This window comes from Zalophus californianus, chromosome 12, assembly GCF_009762305.2.
Source record: "Zalophus californianus isolate mZalCal1 chromosome 12, mZalCal1.pri.v2, whole genome shotgun sequence".
NCBI lineage: Eukaryota > Metazoa > Chordata > Mammalia > Carnivora > Otariidae > Zalophus > Zalophus californianus.
Window position 1 is genome coordinate 62,984,577 of NC_045606.1, and position 20,675 is coordinate 63,005,251.

The 20,675-nt window shown below is 35.4% G+C and overlaps 1 protein-coding gene across 8 annotated transcripts in view; it reads left to right on the forward strand.

Moving 5' to 3' along the window:
- BBS9 (Bardet-Biedl syndrome 9) overlaps positions 1-20,675 on the forward strand; it is a 479,889-nt gene that overhangs the window by 190,462 nt on the left and 268,752 nt on the right. For all 8 annotated transcript variants that reach the window (XM_027574543.1, XM_027574544.1, XM_027574546.1 and 5 more), the window contains 4 exons: positions 4,558-4,660; positions 6,966-7,070; positions 9,304-9,318; positions 15,802-15,942. In XM_027574543.1, the coding sequence (XP_027430344.1) occupies positions 4,558-4,660; positions 6,966-7,070; positions 9,304-9,318; positions 15,802-15,942 (364 nt within the window). The remainder of the gene's footprint in view (positions 1-4,557; positions 4,661-6,965; positions 7,071-9,303; positions 9,319-15,801; positions 15,943-20,675) is intronic.

Consider the following 20,675-nt stretch of genomic DNA (forward strand, 5'->3'; position numbering starts at 1 on the left):
TGGCAAGATCTCATTCCTTTTGATGGCTGCATAATATTCCATTGTGTATATATACCACATCTTCTTTATCCATTCATCTGTCGATGGGCATCTTGGCTCTTTCCACAGTTTGGCTATGGTGGACATTGCTGCTATAAACATTGGGGTACACGTACCCCTTCGGGTCCCTACATTTGTATCTTTGTGGTAAATACCCAGTAGTGCAATTGCTGGATCGAACGGTAGCTCTAATTTCAACTGTTTGAGGAACCTCCATACTGTTTTCCAGAGGGGTTGCACCAGCTTGCATTCCCACCAACAGTGTAGGAGGGTTCCCCTTTCTCCACATCCCCGCCAACATCTGTCGTTCCCTGACTTGTTAATTTTAGCCATTCTGACGGGTGTGAGGTGGTATCTCATTGAGGTTTTGATTTGGATTTCCCTGATGCCAAGCGATGTTGAGCACTTTTTCATGTGCCTGTTGGCCATTTGGATGTCTTCTTTGGAGAAATGTCTGTTCATGTCTTCTGCCCATTTCTTGATTGGATTATTTGTTCTTTGGGTGTTGAGTTTGATAAGTTCTTTATAGATTTTGGATATTAGCCCTTTATCTGATATGTCATTTGCAAATATTTTCTCCCATTCTGTCGGTTGTCTTTTGGTTTTGTGGACTGTTTCTTTTGCTGTGCAGAAGCTTTTTATCTTGATGAAATCCCAATAGTTCATTTTTGCCCTGGCTTCCCGTGCCTTTGGCGATGTTGCTAGGAAGAAGTTGCTGCGGCTAAGGTCGAAAAGGTTGCTACCTGTGTTCTCCTTTAGGATTTGGATGGACTCCTGTCTCACGTTTAGGTCTTTCAACCATTTGGAGTCTATTTTTGTGTGTGGTGTAAGGAAATGGTCCAGTTTCATTCTTCTGCATGTGGCTGTCCAATTTTCCCAACACCATTTGTTGAAGAGACTGTCTTTTTGCCATTGGACATTCTTTCCTGCTTTGTCAAAAATAAGTTGACCATAGAGTTGAGGGTCCATTTCTGGGCTCTCGATTCTGTTCCATTGATCTATGTGTCTGTTTTTGTGCCAGTACCATACTGTCTTGATGATGACAGCTTTGTAATAGAGCTGGAAGTCCGGAATTGTGATGCCGCCAGCTTTGCTTTTCTTTTTCAGTATTCCTCTGGCTATTCTGGGTCTCTTCTGGTTCCATACAAATTTTAGGATTATTTGTTCCATTTCTTTGAAAAAAGTGGATGGTATTTTGATGGGGATTGCATTGAATGTGTAGATTGCTCTAGGTAGCATTGACATCTTCACAATGTTGATTCTCCCAATCCATGAGCATGGAACGTTTTTCCATTTCTTTGTGTCTTCTTCAATTTCTTTCATGAGTATTTTATAGTTTTCTGAGTACAGATCCTTTGCCTCTTTGGTTAGATTTATTCCTAGGTATCTAATGGTTTTGGGTGCAATTGTAAATGGGATCGACTCCTTGATTTGTCTCTAGAAGAGTGCTTCTTAACTCTGGTAGTACATAGGTATCATCTGGGGAGCTAGGAAAAAAAAAAAAAACAATACCCAGAACTACGCCCAGAGATTGTGATTCAGTTGGTATACCAACCCTACCTGGCAGTTGACTGTGGTTAAGTCTGGCTTACCATACCAACCACGTGGATGAACTCATCCAAATGAGACTGTTCAAAGGTTGGGACTTTTAGGACACAGAAGTCCAAAGAGAGAACTGCGCAACGGAAGTAAGATCTTTAAGCTTTTTCTTTGATAGGCTGAAAAATGATGCCCCTTAGCACTGTGGCCCAGTAAAAATCCACGGGCCTGATGTTTTCTGCTGCTGTTCCTCCTTAGGGAGTGAGAGAAGTCCTGGCCTTCTTTACCCAAACCTGTCCTACTTCCCAGTCACACTGTTAACCCAGAGTTCTTAGCTTTTGATTCTAATATGGGAGGGTTTTCTTAGCGTCACCATATAAGAGCACCAGTTTAGAAATGCAACCAGCTGAGATATGCAGCAGTCAATATTGCCACTCTTTGATATTTTCTAGAATTAGATCTGATTTTTGTGTTAAGCCATGGAATAAAATGTGGTGCTTTGATATGTATCTAGGCTAGTAAATATCCACCTAGTAAGGAAATCTTTAGAGAATAATTAATTTATGCAAAAGATGGTATGCAAATACTAGATAAGATAATCCCATTGCCACATCTATACGTAAAAGAAAATGAATACATATTTCATGATGTAATTATTCACCAAGTGCAGGGCAGATTTTTCCTTTTTTTTTTTTAAATGTGTTTATTTATTTAAAAAATTTTTTTAAAGATTTTATTTATTTATTTGACAGAGAGATAGAGAGAGAGTACAAGTAGGCAGAGAGGCAGGCAGAGGGAGAGGGAGAAGCAGGCTGTCTGCTGAGCAGGGAGCCTGATGCGGGGCTCGATACCAGGACCGTGGGATCATGACCCGAGCCAAAGGCAGCCGCTTAACCAACTGAGCTACCCAGGCGCCCCTCTTTAAAAAATTTTTAAATTAACATATAATGTATTATTTGTTTCAGGGGTACAGGTCTGTGATTCATCAGTCTTACACAATTCGGTGCTCACCATAGCACATACCCTCCCCAATGTCCATCACCCAGCCACCCCACCCCTCCCACCCCCCTCCCCTCCAGCAACCCTCAGTTTGTTTCCTGAGATTAAGAGTCTCTTATGGTTTGTCTCCCTCTCTGGTTTCATCTTGTTTCATTTTTCCCTCCCTTCACCTATGATCCTGTGTCTTGTTTCTCAAATTCCACATATCAGTGAGATCATATGATAATTGCCTTTCTCTGATTGACTTATTTCACTTAGCATAATACCCTCTAGTTCCATCTACATCATTGCAAATGGCAAGATTTTGGTTTTTTTTTGATGGCTGCATAATATTCCATTGTGTGTGTGTGTGTGTGTGTGTGTGTGTGTGTGTGTGTGTGTGTGTGTACACCACTTCTTCTTTATCAATTCATCTGTTGTTGGACATCTTGGCTCTTTCCATAGTTTGACTGTTGTGGACACTGCTGCTATAAACATATCAGACTCAACACCCAAAGGACAAATAACCCAATCAAGAAATGGGCAGAAGACATGAACAGATATTTTTCCAAAGAAGACATGCAAATGGCCAACAGACACATGAAAAAGTGCTCAACATCACTCAGCATGAGGGAAATCCAAATCAAAACCTCAATGAGTTACCACCTCATACCAGTCAGAATGGCTAAAATTAACAAGTCAGGAAACGGCAGATGTTGGCAAGGAGGTGGAGAAAGGGGAACCCTCCTACACTGTTGGTGGAAATCCAAGCTGGCGCAGCCACTCTGGGAAACAGTATGGAGGTTCCTCAAAAAGTTGAAAATAGAGCTACCCTATGACCCAGCAATTGCACTACTGGATATTTACCCCAAAGATACAAATATAGTGATCCAAAGGGGCACGTGCACCCCAGTGTTTATAGCAGCAATGTCCTTTGCTTTTTATAAAACATTTTAATGGTTTTATTGAGATATAATTCATATACCATACAATTTACTCATATAAAGAATTCAATTCAGTGATTTTTATTATATTTGTGGAGTTGTGGAACCATGACCGGAATTTAATTTTAGAACATTTTTGTCCCCCTTAAAAGTAACCACATGCTCCCTTTCCTCTTCCATGGTCCACCCCTCCCCCGTTCCCATCCCTCAGCGGCTTCTAATCTATTTTCTGTCTCTATAGATTTGCCTATTCTGGACATTTCATATAAATGGAATCATACAATATGTGGTTCTTTGTGACTGGCTTCTACCCCTTAGCACAATGTTTTTAAGGTTTACCCATGTTATAGCATGTGCCAGTACTTCATTTCTTTTGATTACTGAATACACTGAATACTATTTCATTGTAAGGATATACCATATTTTGTTTATCCGTTCATCAGTTGATGGACATTTGGGTTGTTTCTACTTTTGGCTATTGTGAAGAATGCTGCTATGAAATCTGTGTACAAGTTTTTGGGGGGACATATATTTTCATTTCTCTTGGCATGGAATTGTGAGGTCATATGGTAAATTTATGTTTAATTTTTTAAGAAACTGTCAAAACTATTTTCTTGCATGGCTATACCATTTTACATTCCCATCAGCAGCGTATGAGGTGTTTTTCCTCACACTCTTGCTAACACCTATTTTGTGTCTGTTCTTTTGAATACAGCATTTTAGTAGATGTGTAGTAGTATCTCATTGTGGTTTTAACTTGTATTTCATAGTGATTAAAGATATTGAGCATGTTTTCATGTGCTTGTTTGGCCATTTCTATATCTTCTTTGGAGGGAAGTCTGTTTAACTCCTTTGTCCAGTTTCTAACTGGGTAGAAATTACCACTTACCTACTTACCAATTAATCTACTATTTATGTTACATGTTATGTTTGTCACTACTCATTTTTTCTCACAATGTTTCCTAATTATTTGCTAATGATTTTTTACATACTTTTGCTATCCTATCAGTTTGGATAAAATGTAATTTTCTATTAATAACAATTTCTGTTTCCTTAGGTCACATTGCAGAATCGACTGGCACTGCAGAAAGCCAAATTATCAGTCTATGTGCAACCACCTTTAGTATTGACCTGTGATCAGTTCACCTTTGAATTTATGGGTAAGTGTTCTGTTTTGGCTTAAAGTCTATCATGGTGTGAGGTTTTCTTTTAATTAAAAAAAAATTTTTTTAGTTAGTATGTTTATTTCATGGCTTATATTTCTTGTCTGAATAAGTGAGGCTGGTATCTTTCTAAAATCAGTGATTGGGGCGCCTGGGTGGCTCAGATGGTTAAGTGTCTGCCTTCGGCTCAGGTCATGATCCCAGGGTCCTGGGATCGAGTCCCGCATCGGGCTCCCTGCTCCTTGGGAGCCTGCTTCTCCCTCTGCTTCTCTCTTTCTCTCTCTCTCTCTCTGTCTCTCATGAATAAATAAATAAAATCTTAAAAAAAAAAAAAGAACTGAAGTTTTTAAAAAAAAAATAAAATAAAATCAGTGATTGTGTTGTTTTGCTTATATTTTCCCTCCAAACATCAAGCATGATTGATACTTTTTTAAAAAATAGCAATATTCAGTGAATGGTCATTGAGCTGAAGTAATTATAGATTTTCAAGTGCTTTCTTTAACTGGATGGGCCTGTAATTGTATTTAAATACTATAATTTGGAAGGCTTTCTTTATTGGTGTTTCTCTAGTGAGCTGTTTATTGAATCAGTTATGTTTGAAGAAAGAATATTGGCTTTGGAGTCTGGCCTGAATTTGAATTCTGGCTCTGACACTTACTCGATGTGTAACCTTCGTCAAACTACTTTAGTAATTACTTGGAACCTCCATTTCTTTTAATCTGCAGAAAGGGGATAGTGATATCTGTCTTGCAGGGCTGTTTTGCGGATTTAATTAGAAAATGAAGCTGTGTAAGATACCTGTAATAATGCCTAAAATAGTAGACAGGTCATAAATGGCCACTTTTGGTAAGATTTCTTTGCACAGAATCTCTCATGTCCTATCATTTGCGTCCCAGTTGTCATTAGTCCCATCAAAATGATTTCTGTTTATCTTTCTAGTCTTTTTCTTTCTTTGTTTACTGCTGCTGTTCAGCTGGTCATTCTATATCTTATTCATGGAGTCAAGAACATATTTCTCTCTTTTGCCTTTGTATTATCAACCCTTACTTGAGTGCGCCGGACAGATAGGGGGAATTCAATAAAATATTAATTGAAACACTGAATGAATGGTCGAATGGTTGAAGTAACCTTGTAGGTGAGAATCATTGGATTGTCACTTTGTTTTCTATTCTTTTCACAATACTTACAATTTGTCTTTCTTTTTTTATTATTATTTTTATATATTTTTATTTTTTATTTTATTATGTTAATCACCATACATTACATCATTAGTTTTTGATGTAGTGTTCCATGATTCACTGTTTGCACACAACACCCAGTGCTCCATTCAGTACGTGCCCTCTTTAATACCCATCACCAGGCTAACCCATCCCCCACCTCCCTCCCCTCTAGAACCCTCAGTTTGTTTCTCAGAGTCCATAGTCTCTCATGGTTCGTCTGCCCCTCCGATTTCCCCCCCTTCATTTTTCCCTTCCTCCTATCTTCTTTTTTTTTTTTTAACATATAATGTATTATTTGTTTCAGAGGTACAGGTCTGTGATTCAACAGTCTTACATAATTCACAGCACTCACCATAGTACATACCCTCCCCAGTGTCTATCACCCAGCCACCCCATCCCTCCCACCCCCCACCACTCCAGGGTATTATGCTAAGTGAGATAAGTCAATCAGAGAAAGATATGTATCATATGATCTCACTGATATGAGGAATTCTTAATCTCAGGAAACCAATTTGTCTTTCCAAAACACATTCTGAACAATTTATTTTTCCAGTTAAAAACCTCTTAAGACTGCCTAACACAGGTTGGAGGTCCAATACATGAATATAGAAGTCTATGTACAATCTGCAAAGTTGTTACAGTTACATCCTTATGCAGTCCCCCCTCCCATTTTCCCCTGCAGTCGGTATTCTAGCCATGATAAAGTGTACTAATCCCTGTTCCCAGATTCTCTTGCCTTTTTGTGTACATATTTCTCTGATCATGCTGCCTATTCATCTGACTAAAGACAAGCAGTGATGTAGAATATGGGCACCCTTGTTCTGAAGTCAGTTTCCAGTTCTCTGTTAGCTGTATGACCTCGGGCAAGCTTCTTAATCTCTCCGTAGCCAGTCTCCTCATGCACAAAAGTTGGGGACAATAATAGTGCACACCTTACTGGGTTATTGTGAGGATTAAATAAATTAATCCATGTAAAGTGCTTAGGATACTAGCTGGCATGTAGTGTATGCATAATTTTAACTGTTGTTAATAATAATTGTCCAAAATTTTGTAACTTAATATTACTTTTACATTGCTTATAGCACCAGAGATGAGTAGAACAGTATCGTTTTCTGTTTATCTGAAAGGGAGTTATACACCACCTCAGTTGGAAGGAAATGCTGTTGTTTCTTATTCCAGACCATCAGGTAAGCACGCAGTTGTTCACAGATTTATAAGCCTAATTACTCCTTTTAAAATATTGGGGTTATGAGTTAAATATTTAAGTGTTTAAGACTGAAAAACACATTGTAAAATATTACTAAATGGAGAAATAATTCTTTCCTAGTGTTAAATGAAATTGTATGTCCAAATTACTGTTGTGTGTTATAAATTATTAGAGATAAGTCTATTTAGCTGATTTCCACATATAATGTTTGATTCTGTCTTCTCAATTAATAGCAAATATGATATATTTTTATTCACACTCAAAGAATGGTATTAAACTTCACTTATTTGTACAAAGAAGAAAAGCCTTGTCTGAATTAGTGAAAAAGACTATTATGAAATGCTCTAATATAAAGCAGTATTCAGAGTTTCAGAGACTGTTCTAATGACTAAATAAAACTCTTTAGTATCGTACGTGTTAAAATATTTAAGAACAGATTTACTAAAATTTGATCTGTGCTTTTTCAAGGAACTCTTTTTAAATTAAAAACGTTATCTTCAGTCCAGTTGAGATTCAGTTAGTGTAAATTTCAACTTCGTTTGGTTAAATTTTATAGTTTGTTTTTTTCCCTGTGCAGTGACTTTTTCATATTAACTGTTTGACAATCTGTTTATTGGTAGAATATGAATAATTAGTCATTGCTTTTTTTTTCAATGTTTTAACGTAGTGTAACTGATAATAGGATATTTTAGCAAGGTTGCATTTGTGTTTTTTAAACATTTCTGTACAGTTTTTTTAGTTCTAAAAGTTTTAGAGATGCCTTGATTATCTTTTTCTTTTCTACTGATGTCCACTTTGTGTATTTAGCAATGTTTTTTAATAATTATAGTTTTAATTTTGTCTAAGTGAATTTTCTGGCTTATGCATTGACAACCCTATACTCTAAGATAACGTTATCACTTTAATACATGTTTTCAAAATCTACTTCTTCTGCTTTGTAAGTTATTTTGCTTTAAGTTGTTAAAAAAATTCATTATTAACCAGTATTGACCATTTTAATCATTTATCTATATTTTCAAAATCTGGGGTTATGTAAATATTTTATGTTTAAATGACTTTGAGGAAGCTGGCTTCAGAAAGAAATACAAAACTTCCATAAGGCATCAAAGAGAGACTTCTTTAGTTGGATATTTCTGAAAAGAACATTGAAAGTTTTAGTGTTATTTTAATTTTGAGTTCTGAAATAAAAAAGAAAGAAATATTTGGCTAAAATCTCTAGATCGTTTATCATTAATTGAGCGTCTCGATAATCATAGGCACTTTTACACTTTTTATCCTTGTTACACTTCAAATATGTGTTGTAGAGACTGTTGATGCCTTAATTCAACTAAGTATTTCATTTGTTTTCAGAGAAAGGGGTGACACTGGTTGAATATGAATTTAAAATAGAGAAATGGGTTACATAGCAAGTGGACAAAATGCTTTAAAAATATGTTATAAAGTTGTAAAATCAGTCTGTGATCTTATGGTTATACATACCATTTTTAAAACTATTATGCTTTTCTATAGACAGAATTTAAAAGATTATAAATTATTGCTAAACCAAAGAGAATAGCATTAATTAGTTGAAAGTTAATTAGAAATTAAAATGTAAAAAAAGTCTATAAAAATAAAGGAATACCAAGACAAGCCAAAAACAAAAAGACATTATAATATAAGTGAGAGTAACTGGAAATACTGTGTATTTGGCATTTCCCTCAAATTTTTTTCCCAACAATTCATTTAATCCTCTTGATGTCATTTACATATTGAGTCTGGTTTGCTCTTGATCTAGATCATATACCTTATGACTTTTTTTTTGCCACATTTACACTGAAATAACACACTGTCATTGACTTCTGAGAATGAATGTACAAATATATTGTTAGATTTCACTTATTCATGTTATATTCTTCAGTTGTGAATTGACTTATTTTTATTGGGGGCCATTTAAATCATCTGAGAGAATCTCAAAAATTTTAATTTATTTATATATATATTTTAATTTAATTTTATTATGTTATGTTAATCACCATACATTACATCATTAGTTTTTGATGTAGTGAACCATGATTCATTGTTTGCATATAACACCCAGTGTTCCATTCAATACGTGCCCTTTTTAATTTATATTTTTAAGCAGATGTGTATTAAATTTGTGTTGTAATTTTACCACAAATAATTTGTTGCATTCTTTCTCCCCTGTCCTTTTTTGCATTGCCTCTGGTGGATAGATCGAAATCCTGATGGTAAGTGAAAAGATAATTTAGAACAAAATGAATTTCAGAATTGAAATTTGGTCAGTGAATTAACTGGTATTATACCATGAATGAACTATTTTTATAGACTGCTATTTTAACTATAGAAACTTCTTTAGGATGATTCAGTGCCTTCATGTGGCTATGGAGAGGATCATAAATGTTTCCTTACATAGAGACTTGTCATTCATTATTAGTTGTTTCAGAGTCATGAAAAAGAATGAAGCTCCATGACTTTTTTGGAAAAAAAAAAATCAAAAGTGTCATTGACCACTTATATCTGTAAGTTATTGGTGATTTACTCATATGCTCTGCTATCTTATTTTACTTAAAATAAAGAAAGAATAAGGAAAAAATGGTGTTCGTCACTGAATTCTCATCGTCTGTTTTCTTTTTCTTTCTTTCTTTCTTTCTATCTTTTTTTTTTTTTTTTGTAATTGATTGAGGGCTGGGGTAAAGTGGTCAAAATGTCACTAGGGTATAGGGAAAGGATAGGCCCTGTGAGGTCTTTTTGATCATGCTAGTGGTTTTGATGTTTATTCTGTGACCAAAGGGTAGCCACTAAATGGTTTTAAGTATGTCATGAAGTGCATGGATGTGAACATGCACACATATGCTTTTGCCCCAGAAAGGACAGGAACAGATTTGTATTTTGGAAAGATCACTCTGACTCAGTGTGAAGAACTGGTTTTGAAGCCAAATTGCCTGTCAGAAGTACAGCTGGAGGTTATTGCAGTGGAGTAGAGTAGAGGTGTTGGAGATGGGGCAGAGACCTATTCAGGCTTCAGCTCAGTAGCAGTGAGCACCTCTGTTGCAGAGATCTTCATATCTGAGTACTATCTCTAGTCAAAGGGATCAGGGTTCTTAGAGAAAAGGCTGTTTCCAGGTCTGGAGAAGGGAAAATAAGAGAGTCTGTTCTATATTGTTGGGTCAGAGAGCAAAGAAGTGGTCAAGAGAAATGATCACAGTACCTCACAATGATTCAGAAGCCGGTGGAAGAGTTTCCACTGGCTAGATATGGGACATTTTGAGCATCAAAATCATAATAATGGTAATTTATTATAATATATTGAAGACAGAACTAGAATCTGTCAGTACAGTGATAAAATAAAGGCACGTATAGAAGGAAAACTCTGCAAAAGGAGGTCAGCTAATAAGTGTAGAATGGGTGATAGAGTTAGAGAATCATTATTTTGCAAAACCTTTGTAATAATTAGTTCAGGAAAGATTCATCAATGGACACTAAATTCATTGGAGTAATAGAATATTCAGTCTCAAAACATTACCTCATGGATTACTTTTTAATTACAAGGAGAAAACAGTCTCTACAGGAGTGGTTTGGTAACACTACCATAACCAAGTGATCAATGTTAGTGTCATTAATATCAGCACAAACTGACATTATATACTACCTGTACTGATGCACACATCTTTTGAGACATACAGATTTTCTGTTTTCTATATGTCCGAATAGATCCACTGCTCTCTCTAATCAGAGCACCACAAGCACTTATTCTGTGGGCCTATTTCTTATCTTGTTTAGAATTTGTGGGGCAATGTCATCAAGGTTCTGACCCCTTGAACTTACCTGGGCCAACGTTGATTGTTACCTATTTTGTTTTCCCCCAATCCTTTATGTATGCCTGTGCTACAATACCAATCATAATATGAATTTCAATAAGTTTGTTCCTTAGGTTTCCCTAGTAGATTTTGGGCTCCTCGGGAGCAGGGTTTAAGTACTCATCTTTGAATTGTGCGATGTCAGGGTAGATGACAGGCACTTAGAGTATGTCTTACTTTAACTATTTTTCTTTCTCAACACAGACTTAATATGGTGGTTTATTAGATATTTTAAGATAAATATTAGATAACAATATTAATTAGTAATAAATAAGTACTTAAAAAATAATGGCAGTAATTTACTCATACAGTTTTGGTAATGCCAACAACTTGAGTTGCATTGTATCTGGGAAGTGAAAATATATTTATATGAGAAACATTTTAATAGGAGTAAGTGTTTAGCTTAATAACATGAAATATACTTGTCAAATTGGGATTTTGGGTTATTAAAAATAACTGATTATTAACAATAAATATTTACATTTTACTTGGCAAGTTTGGATCTAGCTAGTAAGATTTTATACTAACTTTTGTAAAATACCATATTATTTAAATGATTAATTTTAACTTTAAAAAACTGGTTAAGGTTATTATTGAAAGGAATTTACTCCCTCTTACTGTAACTTCAGTCCAAACCATGAGAAAAAAAAAAATCACAATACATGGAAATTTTAGTATTTCAATACAAAGCTAATAATCTCTTATGATATATTTTTAAATTATAATTAAGCTTTACAGAGTAGGGTTACAATATTCAGCTTCACCTAGTTGGCAAGATTAAATAATATATTGCTACTTAGATCTTAACTTACACACAAGGCTTCAAGTTTCAAAGACTGGTCCATTTTATTGGCCTGATCTGTTCAGGCTCTTTGCAGATAAGCAGTCCTGCTTTTACATGTGGAAAAAGAGAAGCAAAGGAGGTTTTATGTTGTCCCATAAGAGTTAGTCTCCATTATGTCTGCATTAAAGTTACATGACATGGGCAGTGTAAAACATGACTGCAGATGGGGCACAGTACGTAGCCAGACATAACAGGAAGGGATCAAGGAAGTTCTGGCTCCCAGACATTGCTACTGCTTTGGGGTTCCTTGTTTTCAAAATGAAATGACTCTAGCAGGCCCCTGGAAAGAGTTCTGAAGGCATTATATAGATGTGTAATATATATAGTTATTCTACTCTGATATATATGTTCTTTTCTCCTCCCCCCCCCCCCCCAAAGCACATTTGGTTTCTCTCTTGACAGTGATACTGGGCTCTTGGGTGTGCCAGGTGTAATTAGAATTGTCTTCCTGGAGAAATTGTTCTGTCAAGAGTGGATTTAGTGTGAATTTTCTCTCTAAGTGTTAAATAATTTTGTGATTAATTGCACCAGAGTAGTTGCGACTATCCATTTCCTCTGTTAGGCTAGAAAGGGAAGTGTCTGAAGGAGAGGTGATTATATTTGGTAAAAAACTGCAGAACAAAGTCATTCTGATGAACGAGTAGGCCAATATTTGAGTATTATAAATGACATTTTTTTTTTCTCAGCAAAACAGAGAGTTATTTGAATAAGCCAGATACAGAGACTGTTTTTCCAACTACATAGAGAAAATATCACTGATGGTAGGCAAAGTTAGGACCAATTAGACTTTCATCTAAGTCAAAAGCTATTCTAGTAGCAAATTTGAAAAGTCTTTAAATACATGCAATTCTTTCTTTCCTTATTATAGGTACATATATGCATGCATTCACACATACCTCTATACCTCTGGCTTCAGGTTCTTAGATGCAATCACAGCCTGAAGAGTAAATTGTTAGCAAATTTTCATTTCAGGTTTTTCAAGAAAGCATAAAGCTCAATAGAAATGTGCCTCTGATAAACTCCATGTCTAAATAATGGAGATTGTATTTTAAAAGACTGGGGTTTTAATTTAATGGAAAGTAGTGTTAAATACTGGCATTACAATTTTTCTTTTTAAAGATATGTTTTCCTTAAACTGGTTTTTAAAGGATTTCATTTCCCCCCCGCCCCCCACCAATGGTAAAACTTTTCAAGCTGCCAGCGTTTAAAGAATAGCCATAATCATTTTATTAAGTATGAGTGTCATCATTTTTCAAAATAATGTTTTCCAAATGTCCTATGAAACAGGTTTACAGTTCTTGGAGAGAAAAGCAATTATGGAGGGTTTCTACAAATCTTAGCAACTGCAGACCATTGCCCTAGTGTGTGATACTGTCATTAACTGACTTGAGTTGTGAATTGAGTTATAATGTATTTCCCTTCTTGGGTTCATTAGTGTTTGCAAGCCATTTGTTTCAATTTCTGAAAACATATATATATGACCAGTTTCTTTAGCTCTAGGTTCTTGGAAATTTAGAGTAAACTCAGTAACATAAGACATAACATATAGACTCAGTAACATAAGGCCAGTGTTATTGATTGTGATTAATTTTTTTTTTTTTTTACCACCAACTCAAATAGTATCTATCTGATCCAAGTGAAGTAGAGCCACAGTTTTAGCAGTATAGTTTCAGAAGGACATTTATAGTCAAATTTTGTTTGAACACTTAGCTCAGACTTTGGGTGAAAGTATATAGAAAGGTAGCTTCTCTTCATGCCTGTACAGAATTGTCAAAAGATGACGGATTTTTTTCCATTACTACATTCATTAAAAGTGAAGGAAATGGAAATAGGTTTTAGTGTCTTTGTTCTTTCCAGGCTGCATCTATTAATTGAGGCTGTAATTTATATATTGTAGAGGAAACATATTAGTAGGTATATTTCCATAATTTGGAGTTATATGTAATATATGAAGTTGGAAAAAATGCTTTGTAATATTTTTATGGTGATATTGATGGTTGTGGTTTGAGCAGTAGCTTAGATCATGTTACCATAATATTTTGAGACAAAACATTTCATCATTGTAAAGTACAAATACACATGCCTTTAAAACCTCAGAGAATGTCAGGAAATAATGCCTTGGGACTTTTCTGACGAGACACCAGTTATAATTTGCATCTAGGATTCCAGGAGAAGTGAATTTAACATCTGTTGGTTATGAGCAAAAAATGAGCTATGTAAAATTTAATGGATAATAGATTATGTTGAAGAGAATCACAAATAGGCTCCACATGCTCTGAAAAAGTATTTAATTGACCTCATATATCAGTATGCTTGCCATTGTTGAGATCTCTCACTATCCTCTTGAATAAGTAGTGCTGGAAAGTGTACTCCCAGCTTGGATGTCAAGCAAGCCCCATAACTCCAATTGGCATTAACAGAATATATCGCTAATTCTAGGGATTCTGCTTTGGGATCATGTCCCCAAGCTTTAACTGCTTCTGCTTTTGCTATTTTTAGGCTGCTCACTGACTCCACTATAAAGAGATAAAGGAATTAATGTGTGGCTACATCAAGTAAAGTAGGACGTTTTAAGTTTTTCATTTCTCTACAGCAATATACTAAGATAGAGGTTTCAGTATATTACCTTTTATCTTATCCAATCAAAGGTGGAATCCTAGAATAAAAGGAGAGAACAATGAAGTTGTAGAAATGGCTTTGCTAGATTTATAAGTAAAGAACCTAATTTGCTTTGGTTTCAATTTCATTCTCTGTAAAAATATTGAAAGGAATGATTTTTTTTTTTTAAAGATTTTATTTATTTGAAAGAGAGAGACACAGCGAGAGAGGGAACACAAGCAGGGGGAGTGGAAGAGGGAGAAGCAGGCTCCGTGCTGAGCAGGGGCCAGATGCTGGGCTCGATCCCAGGACCCTGGGATCATGACCTGAGCCAAAGGCATACGCTTAATGAGTGAGCCATCCAGGTGCCCCTGAAAGGAATGATCTTAAAAACTTTTAATTTTGACATAAAACTCTTCATTGTTATTTATTTAATTATGTTTTTCAATATGCCTGTAAATGTACTAAAAAATTCAGTTGAATGACCATGTAATACTTTCAAAATGTCACTTAACAGTGATATGTAAAGTTAAATGGATTGAGAAAAATTTAATTCATATGAAAGTAATATTCTTAATATTACTGTGTAAAATGACATGAACTTCAGTAGAACTACAGTAGAGCAAATTCTGCCTTCATGTTTATAATTTATTGTAGATTTTTAATTGTAATTTGAATCTTCAAGAAGTAAAAATAGCTAAAGATTTGAATTTTTTGGTGGTAGAAAAAATATTAGATAAGGTCATATAGCATCTTCCTGATACAGATTTCATATACATATTTGCTCATTTTAGGGGCTAGAGATTTGAAGGTCTTAGTTTAAAGATGGTTCAGTAATTGAATATGAAATTGAATTAACTTTTTTTGCCTCTTTAAAAATTTTTTAAATTTTAAATTCAATTAATTAACATATAGTGTATTATTAGTTTCAGAGGTAGAGTTCAGTGATTCATCAGTCTTAATGTAGTACCCAGTGCTCATTACATCACGTGTTCTCCTTAATGTCCATCACCCAGTTACCCCATCTCCAGCCCCCTGCCCTCCAGCAACCCTCAGTCTGTTTCCTGTGATTAAGAGTCTCTTATGGTTTGTCTCCCTCTCTGAGTAAATATACCGTGTTGTATAGTGTTCACCTGTGATGATTTTTAAAGTATGCTCTTATATTAAAGACAGACCTCATGCCTACGCTCTTTTTTAGGATTTTATTTTTGTCTTGAACTTTTTGACAATAATATAAAAATATGTATTATGATAATACTTTGTAGTTTTTTCAGTTATGCTAAATGAAATGGGCCAGAGCAAAATTTTAAGATAAGATATATTGCTACTCAAACTATTAATATAGTTCAAATTTTTGGGGGTCAAATTTTCTGTCAAGTCTATGAATCTACATTTCTCTCTTTTTATTTCAGGCATTCCTCGGGTTATCCAATGTAAATTTAGACTTCCCCTGAAATTAATCTGTCTACCAGGTCAGCCTTCAAAAACTGCAAGCCACAAACTAACTATTGATACCAACAAATCTCCAGTTAGTCTTCTCAGTCTCTTTCCAGGTAGGACTTTTGAAGTAACATGCCTATAACATCAGAAATGTTAAGAATTCAGAATGGAATCCTTCATCAGCAGGTAATGATAGGGTAATTATCAGATAATTGTTAAGTCAGAATATAAAAATGTCTCAAAGATTTTTCTTTCTTGTTTGCCTGTTCAAGGGCAAATAGCTTATATCAACAAGGTAATAAGGTGTACCTTTTAAGTTTGATTAAAATTATTAAAATCATTTTGCTTCAGTATTCAGAAATGAAAACAATCAAATGTTTCTTTTTAGACTGTGGAATTTTTTTGGCTTGGAATGTGAATATTTATTATTCATCTTTATTGTAGGTTTTTGGCTATTACCTTTTTAAAGTATATTCTATGCCCCTAAAAAGTAATCTCGTAAGTAGATGCTCTTTGTGGTTTTGCTTTCTCCAGCAGCTGGAGGGGGCGATTGTTCAATTCTCTGGTTCTGATCCTTTGAAAGAGGTTTCGTATATAAAGCTTGAATATCACAGTGAATTTGGGGTAATTTGTGAAGGTGTGACTTTCTCCAGGTATCAGTTTTTCTTTCTGAGTAGCTTAGACAAGAGAGAGATGTTGATTGGATAAAACATCTTTAGTAACCAGGGTTCCTAATCCTGATGATGGGTTGGCATTAAAAAAAAAAATTTGGGAATTAAGTCAACCTTTTCAAATCCCTTATTAAAAATTGGCACTGTTGACTATGATACGCATCCTCACCCAGGCATTAGTGGATAGGATTTAGAATACAAAGAGTATTTTCCACAAGGTTTAGAAATTTATGGTAAGTCAACTTTCGTGTTATTAACTACTTAAAGTGCTTAAAATTTATTTTTAATTGATTTGAAGTGTTTAAAAAGCTTTATTTATATCTAACTCAATGAAAAATCTCCAAAATTAAATACTCTTTATTACAACTAATGTATTCTTTAGTTTGAATTGAGTTTGGACACACACACACACACACACACACACACACACACACACACACACACACACACTTTGTTAGCAAATATTTTGATACTGTTTGGTTTCTTTCTCCTTTTCCTTTCCCTTCTCTTTCTTCTCAATTTTCTTATAACACATTTGGGTTATAAAAAAGGTGGAAAGAGCCACTATCCTTACAACATCTTATACAAATGTATTAGTTCCTTGGGTCTCCTATACTGTCCTGGGAATATAGTCGGAAATGGCATGCTGCACACTGAATTTATTTGAAAAATGTTTAAGACCTTGGCTTCTGAGTGGGTGATTTTTACTATAAGTGGATGAAAACCAACAGAGATTGAATAAAAATGGATGCTTTTAACCAGAGAGGTAATCTCTGTAAGATATGGATTAGACAAGAAGAACTAAGGAAAGCTTAGATAACTCATCCATTTTCCTCCTGATTTTAGGCTCAATTGTTTTTATGTCACAGGTTATCTTAGGCTTATCAGCATATTTTTGCTTCTTACTTACTCTAGAAATGGGACTCAATGACAAATTAAAAAAATTTTTCCCCCAGATCCAATGTATATGATTTGGCATGTTCTGTTTTGGAATTGTTGGGTGTGCATTCATATTGGACGTGATGGAATCCTGTAATTATTTAAAATAAGTACTCTTCTTACTTTTTCACTTTTTACTTCTTGAGAGTGCTTTTTACTCTTGGTATATATAAGACTTTCTACATTGATGTCAGATAAATTTGCTATTGCGAATCTGTTTTTTAGCTGAAGTAAACCAATTAATGAGCTTCACAGAGAAGAAATAAAACTAGATTTAATCTACATCTCTTCCTATTTGTTTATTTCAGTTCTTTGTTCTGAACAAATATAGGTATACTTACAATAACTTTAGTTTTTCTTATTACAAAAGAAATGTGAAATTTAGAAATGGACAACCAAAAGGAGGAAAACAAAAATTACTGGTAATTCCACCATCCAGCAATGTCTACTTATGTTTCATGACATTTGCCTAATCTTTTTTTTTAATTATGTCATGTTAGTCACCATACTAAAAAACTATCATCATTAGTTTTTGATGCAGTGATCCATGATTCATTGTTTGCATGTAACACCCAGTGCTCCATGTAATACATGCCCTCCTTAATACCCATCACTGGGCTAACCCATCCCTCCACCCTCCTCCCCTCTAAAACCCTCAGTTTGTTTCTTGGGAGTCCATAGTCTCTCATGGTTTGTCTCCCCCTCCGATGTCCCCCCCTTCATTTTTCCCTTCCTTCTCCTAATGTCCTCTATACTATTCTTTGTTATACAAATAAGTGAAACTATATGATAATTGACTTACTCTGCTTGACTTATTTCACTTAGCATAATCTCCTCCAGTCCCATCCATGTTGAGGCAAAAGTTGGGTATTCATCCTTTCTGATGGCTGACTAATATTCCATTGTATATATGCACCACATCTTCTTTATCCATGCGTCTGTTGAAGGGCATCTCGGCTCTTTCCACAATTTGGCTTTTGTGGACATTGCTGCTATGAACATTGGGGTGCATGTGGCCCTTCTTTTCACTACATCTGTGTCATTGGGGTAAATACCCAGTAGTGCAAATTCTGGGTCATAGGGTAGCTCTATTTTAATTTTTTGAAGCACCTTCACACTGTTTTCCAAAGTGGCTGTACCAACTTGCATTCCCACCAACAGTGTAAGAGGGTTCCTCTTTCTCCACAACCTCTCCAACATTTGTTGTTCTTGCCTTGTCAATTTTTGCCATTCTAACTGGTGTCAGGTGGTATCTCAGTGTGGGTTTTGATTTGAATTTCCCTGATAGCTAATGATGATGAACATTTTTTCATGTGCCTGTTAGCCATTTGTATGTCTTCTTTTGAGAAGTGTCTTTTCATGTATTCTGCCCATTTTTTGACTTGATTATTTGTTTTTTGGGTGTTGAGTTTGAGAAGTTCTTTCTAGATCTTGGAAATTGGTGCTTTGTCTGTACTGTCACTGCAAATATCTTCTCCCATTCTGTGGGTTGCCTCTTTGTTTTGTTGCCTGTTTCCTTTGCTCTGCAGAAACTTTTTATTTTGATGAAGTCCCAAAAGTTTATTTTTTTACTTTTGTTTCCCTTACCTTTGGAGACATGTCTTGACAAAAGTTACTGTGGCCAATGTCGAAGAGCTTACTGCCTATGTTCTCCTCTAGGATTTTGATGGATTCCTGTCTCACATTGAGGTCTTTCATCCATTTTGAGTTTATCTTTGTGTATGGTGTTAGAGAATGGTTGAGTTTCATTCTTCTACATATGGCTGTCCAATTTTCCCAGCACCATTTATTGAAGAGACTGTCTCTTTTCCATTGCATACTTTTTCCTGCTTCGTCGAAGATTATTTAACCATAGAGTTGAGGGTCCATATCTGGGCTCTCTCTTCTGTTCCATTGATCTATCTGTCTGTTTTTGTGCCAGAACCATGCTGTCTTGGTGATCACAGCTTTGTAATATAGCTTGAAATTGCATTGCCCTAATCTTTATAAAAATAGCTTTCATTATCCCAAAAGGATTTTACTTTGCATAATGCTGTGAAGTATTTTTCTATATAATTAGATATTTTTATTACATAATTTTAAGGATTGCATAATATCCTATCATAAATCCATACTATAACATCATTCGGCCAGCATTATGTTTTTGACATGTTATTTTCAGTTTATTAATATTGTAAATATATTGTAGCAGTACTCTTTCAAATTTATTATTACTTCTTCGATGAATATCTAAAAGTGAAATTAGACAGTCAAACAAAGGATAAGAATATTTTTATTTATTTTTATTTTTAATTTTTTATTGTTATGTTAATCACCATACATTACATCATTAGTTCTTGATGTAGTGTTCCATGATTCATTGTTTGTGCATAACACCCAGTGCTCCACGCAGAATGTGCCCTCTTTAATACTCATCACCAGACTAACGCATCCCCCCACCCTCCTCCCCTCTAGAACCCTCAGTTTCTTTTTCAGAGTCCATCGTCTCTCATGGTTCATCTCCCGCTCTGACTTACTCCCCTTCATTCTTCCCCTCCTGCTATCTTCTTCTTTTTCTTTCTTCTTAACATATGTTGCATTATTTGTTTCAGAAGTACAGATCTATGATTCAACAGTCTTGCACAATTCACAGCGCTCACCATAGCACATACCCTACACAGTGTCTACCACCCAGCCACCCCATCCCTCCCACCCCCCACCACTCCAGCAACCCTCAGTTTGTTTCCTGAGATTAAGAATTCCTCCTATCAGTGAGGTCATATGATACATGTCTTTCTCTGATTGACTTATTTCACTCAGCATAACACCCTCCAGTTCCATCCACGTCGTTGCAAATGGCAAGATCTCATTCCTTTTGATGGCTGCATATTATTCCATTGTGCATATATACCACATCTTCTTTATCCATTCATCTGTCGATGGACATCTTGGCTCTTTCCACAGTTTGGCTACTGTGGACATTGCTGCTATAAACATTGGGGTGCACGTACCCCTTCGGGCCCCTACATTTGTATCTTTGTGGTAAATACCCAGTAGTGCAATTGCTGGGTCATAGGGTAGCTCTATTTTCAACCGTTTGAGGAACCTCCATAATGTTTTCCAGAGTGGTTGCACCAGCTTGCATTCCCACCAACAGTGTAGGAGGGTTCCCCTTTCTCCGCATCCCCGCCAACATCTGTCGTTTCCTGACTTGTTAATTTTAGCCATCCTGACGGGTGTGAGGTGGTATCTCATTG